Source organism: Galeopterus variegatus, unplaced genomic scaffold, assembly GCF_000696425.1.
Source record: "Galeopterus variegatus unplaced genomic scaffold, G_variegatus-3.0.2 Scaffold3414, whole genome shotgun sequence".
Classification (NCBI taxonomy): Eukaryota; Metazoa; Chordata; class Mammalia; order Dermoptera; family Cynocephalidae; genus Galeopterus; species Galeopterus variegatus.
The window spans coordinates 31,417-37,372 of record NW_007729525.1 but is presented as its reverse complement, the minus strand read 5'-3'; the positions used below and the strand labels follow the sequence as shown (position 1 = coordinate 37,372).

The 5,956-nt window shown below is 59.4% G+C and overlaps 1 protein-coding gene across 1 annotated transcript in view; it reads left to right on the top strand.

Moving 5' to 3' along the window:
- MGAT4B (mannosyl (alpha-1,3-)-glycoprotein beta-1,4-N-acetylglucosaminyltransferase, isozyme B) overlaps positions 1 to 5,956 on the top strand; it is a 12,156-nt gene that overhangs the window by 1,550 nt on the left and 4,650 nt on the right. The window contains exons 2-4 of the mRNA XM_008584983.1: positions 3,970 to 4,072; positions 4,147 to 4,345; positions 5,583 to 5,921. Of these exons, the coding sequence (XP_008583205.1) occupies positions 3,970 to 4,072; positions 4,147 to 4,345; positions 5,583 to 5,921 (641 nt within the window). The remainder of the gene's footprint in view (positions 1 to 3,969; positions 4,073 to 4,146; positions 4,346 to 5,582; positions 5,922 to 5,956) is intronic.

Sequence of the window (5,956 nt, the reverse complement as noted above, 5' to 3'; positions counted from 1 at the left end):
CAGCGGGGCGCACCTGGGCGTCTGCGGCCGGCGCGGGGTCGGGGCAGGGGCCGCGGGAGGCGGCCGGAAGCCGACACAGGCGCCCCTTCCCGGCCCGGGAGCGCGGGCGGACGCCCCTCCCATCCTCGCCCCCACTTGTTTGCTTCTGGAATAACGAAATTCTCCTCCGGCATGGGCCGGGACGGCGGGCCCAGAGGCAGCCGGTTCCCCGTGTGGTGCTCGGGACCGGCCTCCGTGGGCACAGTTGTCCCGATGCTGGGATGGTCACTCCCACTGAAGAGATGAGGACCCATGGAGTTCTCAGAGAGGGGCAGAGACACAAGGTCACACAGGTAGCTATGACCAGGTGGTCCTACGGTGCCAGCTCCAGGCGCCTGGGCAGGAGCAGGAACAGTGTTACTGAAACAGGTGACAGCCAGACCCTCCACCCCACGCCACCCACCGCACTCCCACCTCTAGGCCCCAGCCCAGTGGGATGCTGCCTCTCCCCATGCAGTTCCCTGGGGCCCCTGCAGTGCTCCTCCATGACATCTGGTCCCAGGACTCCTCCGCAGGTACCTGGGTGCCCAGGAAGACATCCTGTGGCTTCTGGCCTGTGGGGAGTGAGTGGAGGGCCTCATGAGGAGCCAGCCCAGCCCCTTCTACTGGATAACTTCCTTTGTGTGGTGTCATTGGTCCACCACCCCCTGCTTCCATGCACACAGGTGCACCCGAAGCTTGGTCAGGCTGGCCAGTTCCCCACCATGGCCCCCTGAGTCTGGAGGGTGGCCGCAGGCCCCAGCTCTGGTTGAAGTCGCTTGCTGGGGGGAGGGCTGGTTTGGGCTGAGTGAGGTCTGCGGCTTTCAGAGGCCCTTGTCCAGCCAGCCTGAAGCACAGGAGGTGCAGGGAAATGCTGCTTCCTGCCTGCCTCCCGGCCTTCCTGCAGGAGGCCTAAGCAGGATCAGGCTGAGGCCTGCTGACCCTCTGCCTTCCTCTTACCAGCTGCTGCCCTGTTCTGCAACTCCACACTAAATGAGGCTGGGGGAGGACCCGGAGCATTCCTGACCCTCCAAGCCCCAACTAGTTCTACCAAGCTCCTGCCAGCCCAGCCCAGCCTATCTACTGCAGTTGTCCCTTTGGGGTGGAGGCCTGGGCTGCTGGGCCTCTAGGACCAGAGAGTCATAACCCAGGGACCCTGAGGGGAGACAAATAGGGCCTGCCACGGGAGGACATGGCTGGGGCAGAGGCTTTGTGGGTGGAGTGTGTTATCAGGGGATGGATAGCTGGGACACAGTTCTCTGTAGGTAGGGTATGTCACCTGGGGGAGAGTAGCCACAAAAGCACACTGGCACGGAGGCTTAGGTGAGCCTATATCTGAAAGGGTGGGGCAGATTCCTGTAATTGTGGGTAGGGTGATAAGGCCCCCTGCACCCTGCCCTCAGCCAGGCTACAGTGCCTGTCTGCCTCCTGCAGCAGCCTCATACCCTCAGGCCAATGGCAGCACGTGCAACATGGTCCCCCCACCCCCCTCAGGATGCCTTCTCTCCACTGGGAGCCAGTCTCCAGGAACAGCAGAGTAAGGGAGATACAAGGGGCTCCATCTAGGGCTCACTGTGCCTGAGGGGTGACATCTAGGGGGCTGGCACACAGGGCCTGGGGAGCAGGCAAGCATCCCCCATCAAAGAAGAGCAGGGGCTTAGATGCAGGGGTCTTTCCCCCTGGGGGATGGAAGCCCAGGAGCCTGTGAGGCTTGGAAATGGGGGCGTTGACCTGGGCCTGCCCTGTGTCCTGGGCTGTCAGCGTCTCTTTGGGGGCCCTGTAGGACCAGGTCTTCGGAGGCCTGAAGAGAAGCTAGAAATCTAGGCTATAAATCATGTGAACCCTTTTCTTTCTCACACATAGACACCTCTGTATTAAGCCCCTGGTGAAGCCAGACTAAGCCAGTCTGAAGCCAGATGGATCCTGCCTTCCAGTTTGCAGTGGGGTGCTGAGGAGAGGACCCAATACTTAGGGGAAGGGCAAAGGAACCAGAATCTGCAGGGAAGGAAGGTGGTAGGCAGGGAGCCAGAGAGGAAGGAGACAGCAGGAGCAGGTGGCATTGAGGAAGCACAGGGTCAAGCCTGGGAAGGACCCTTAGACCTTGGCAAGATGGACCCTGGAGAAGGGTTTGGAGCCCAATTTTGTATCCACCCTTGATGAAATTTGTGAAGCAGCTCTGCCAGCACTGAAACTGTAGCCCTCAGCCAAGTTCCTGCTGAGGATCAATCCCCAGAGAGGCAGACTAGAGGGGGAGGTGGCGGATGAGGCAGGTGCCGACCCTGGGCCTCAGCCACACAGCCCTTCCCAGTGGCTAGGTGGTCCTCTCTCTGGGCCTGGACTTCAGCAACAATGCACACCCTCCTTGACTCCTGGGAGAATGCAGGACTTGGAGAGGAGGTGAACACCTGCAGGTTAACAGCAGAACTTTGGCTGGGCCTGGCAACTGCCTGTGTCCCTCTGAACCTGTTTCCCCTTCCCTAAGTACAGGGTGCAAAGGTCATGCCCTGGCTGGGCTCTTGAATCTGTTTCCTCCACCAAGAGAGAAGTGGGGGATTGTTGGTTTGTGGGCCTCAGGGGTCCTGATTACTCTGCCTTCAGGCAGAGGGGTGAGAAAACCTCCAGGCCTTGCTGCTGCCCTCCTAGTTCTCAGTGATGTGGCCGTTGGACAGCTGCAGTCCTTCCCAGGGCCAGCTCCTCCCAGCCTCTCTGGAGCAGGAAGGTGTGGATAAAAGGAGAAGCCAAAGTCTCTCCAGTCCCAGCTCCTACAAACCTCTGACCTGCGCCATCCCCCCACAGAGGCCGGGTCTCCCCAGGTCTTGACCTTCTTAGCCTTGAGCCGTCTCCCAGCCCACTCATCACTTCAGTCCAGACCCTCAGCCCACAAAGGTTGGGGGTGCTGGGATGGCCCTGCAGACCTCTGGCAAAGGCCCAGCCCCCAGAGCCTGAGTTTCAGGCTTTGACAAGCCAGGACAGTGAAGCCGCAATCAGAAACCAGGGACCTGGCAGACAGCAGGCAGAGCAGGAGCAAGGGTGGGCGGGCAACTGAGAGACAGGTCCTGCAGTATTCAGGGAAATGACAGAAGGGTTGGTGTGGGCAGAAGCCGGACCCAGGCATCCATGGGACCCATCAACTCCAGGTGAACAGAGGAAGCTTGAGACCAGGGGGAAAAGGGGGGCCCTGGGGAAGGGAGGCCAGGGTGATTTGGACAGCATTGCCCACCGTTGTACACTTGGCCTGTCCACCTGGGACACTCAAACAAAGTGTGGCCTATTTATTTATTTATTTTATTATTATTATTTTTTTTTTTTGTCCTTTTTGAGACCGGCCGCACCATACTCAGCCAGTAAGCGCTGTGAGCGCACCGGTCATCCCTATATAGGATCCGAACCCGCAGCGGGAGCACTGCTGCGCTCCCAGCGCCGCACCCTCCCGAGTGCGCTACGGGCTCGGCCCTTATTATTTTTTTTTAAAGATGACCGGTAAGGGGATCTTAACCCTTGACTTGGTGCTGTCAGCACCACGCTCACCCAGTGAGCGAACCGGCCATACCTATATGGGATCCGAACCCGGGGCCTTGGTGTTATCAACACCACACTCTCCCGAGTGAGCCACGGGCCGGCCCAGCATGGCCTATTTAAAGAACAGAGAAGGCCAGGGTGGAGAACAGGGTCTGGAGTCAGAGGTGGGTGTGCCCTCCTGCTCCTCCCCCAACTTCACAGAGTGACCCCACTGCAGGGGGCTGCTCTGGATGGGGCCATGGCACAAGGGCTGCCTCTTAGAGGAGTAGTAGCTCCACTGCACAGGTGGGCAGTAGGGGAGGGGCACAGGCAGGTGGGCATGCACTCAGCATCCAAGCAGGAGGGAGGTGAACCTGTCACATCCACCTGGCCCTGAACTCCCTCTTTGGGGATCTGAAGGCCTCAGCATCTCCAGTGCCCCCTCCCCATCAGCTACTGCCAAGAAGAGGATGCTCCCTGTGCCCTGGTGCCGCCCATTGCTGGGTGGATGAGTGTTGGGGTGGCCAGCTCCACGTCCAAGGGTCAGGTTTCCAAGGTAATCCAGCCCCGGAGCCTAGTGTGCAGCCTCACAGATCTGGTAACCTGACTCCTCCCTTCTCCCCACCACAGGGCTGTCCTGGCTCTGTGTGGCCTCAGCCTTTAGCCCTGGGTGAGGCCCAGTGTGGGGAGATTGAGAGGCAAGCTATTGAGGTGCATCAGGGAGGATCCACTTGGCTCCTCTCCTCCATACCCCTCTCCTGCCTGGGGCTGCCCCTCCTATTCTCCTGGGACTTGGCCCTCTGGCCCTCTGCCAGGGCTGTGGAAGTGGGTATGTCCTAAGGTTACTGAACTTTGCCTCAAACATGACCTTTGGTGTACAGGGCTGGGGGTGAGGAGGGAGCAATGCCATCGCAGGGCACTCTGGGGGCTGTGAACCCACCAGGATCAATGAACAGAAGAGCTGCCTGGGGGTATGAGGGGAGTTCCGGAAGGCTTCCTAGACTTGGAGACTTGGAAACAAGGCCCTGAAGGCTACCTGGGTTTTCATTCGGCCCAGAAGACAAAAGGTATTCCAGGCAATAGAAACAGCATGTGCAGAAGCATAGACAGTAGACAAGGAAAAGGAGGTGTGCGTGATGGCAAATAAAGAGGGCAAAGGCTAGACAAGCAAAGGCCGTGAGTGCACAGCTGACGGGAACTGCTGGCATCCAGCCACAAGGATGTTTTTTATCTCATTCTTGCTCACTGGGCCCTGCCAAACCAGTGGAGCCAGGAGCTTGGCATCCCAGGGATTCTCCTCCACTGTCAGGTAGCCCTGCCTGTGTGCTGTCCCACCAGTCTACACCCTTAATGCCCAGGCTCAGCCATTGCCAGCTGGACGAGTAGTTTCTGACACGGGTCCCCCTCGGGTGGCATGCCGACCCTTCAAGGTGGTCGAGGCCTAGCACAGGTCTCCAGAGACCAGGCATCAGGGAGTTCAGAGCTTGTCCCCTGAGTAAGGGGGCTGTGTGGGGTGCTGTAACTGTAGCAGCCACTCCCTGGGGCTGCTGTGAGACAGTGAATCCAGTGCAATGCCAGCAAACAGTGACGATCATGACAGTGAAGAATGGGTACTTGGGGACAAACTGTCACAGACCGTGTGCCCAGGCTCAGTCCTACTTGGAGGATGGGAGGAGTGATCCAGGGAGGCTAGCTGTCCCCAGAGAGTCTTGGGGATGGGGTTGCCTATGAGCTCATCTGTGAAGGTAGGGGGTGAGGAGCCCCTTGAGGAAGGAAGGACTGGGTCCTTGTGCCCTGGATGGGGCCCTGGGTGTCCCACCCCCTGGAAGGAGCACATGCTACAATACAAGAAGTGAGAGGAGGTTTTGCAAGCCAATGGGCAGAAAGGATTTGGTCTGAGGCTGTTCCAGACCCTGCTTAGGATTGCCTTACCTAAGGCTGGAAGTGATCCTGCTGCCCTCCCACTTCCGATGCCTCCTCAAAGGAGAAAATAACTGGGGGTAAGAAACAAACTGGGGCTTTTCTCCCCCGAGCATGAGAGTCAGTGTGACTTTACGTAACTCCAGATAGCTCGCGTGTGGCAGGCACGAGAACAGATGTAGATGGGCTATTGCACAGATGGGTACTCAGCCGTGTGCGGGGGGTACACAAAAGGGGCGGTAGGACGGCTCTAGGCCCCCCCCCCCTGGTGACGGCGTGCCTACCGCCCTCAGGCGACGTGGTGGACGTTTACCAGCGGGAGTTCCTGGCGCTGCGGGACCGTCTGCACGCGGCTGAGCAGGAGAGCCTCAAGCGCTCCAAGGAACTCAACCTGGTGCTGGACGAGATCAAGAGGGCCGTGTCAGAGAGGCAGGCGCTGCGAGACGGAGACGGAGACGGCAATCGCACCTGGAGCCGCCTAACAGGTGAGCTGGGGCAGGATGGAGCATTGGGGGCGGGG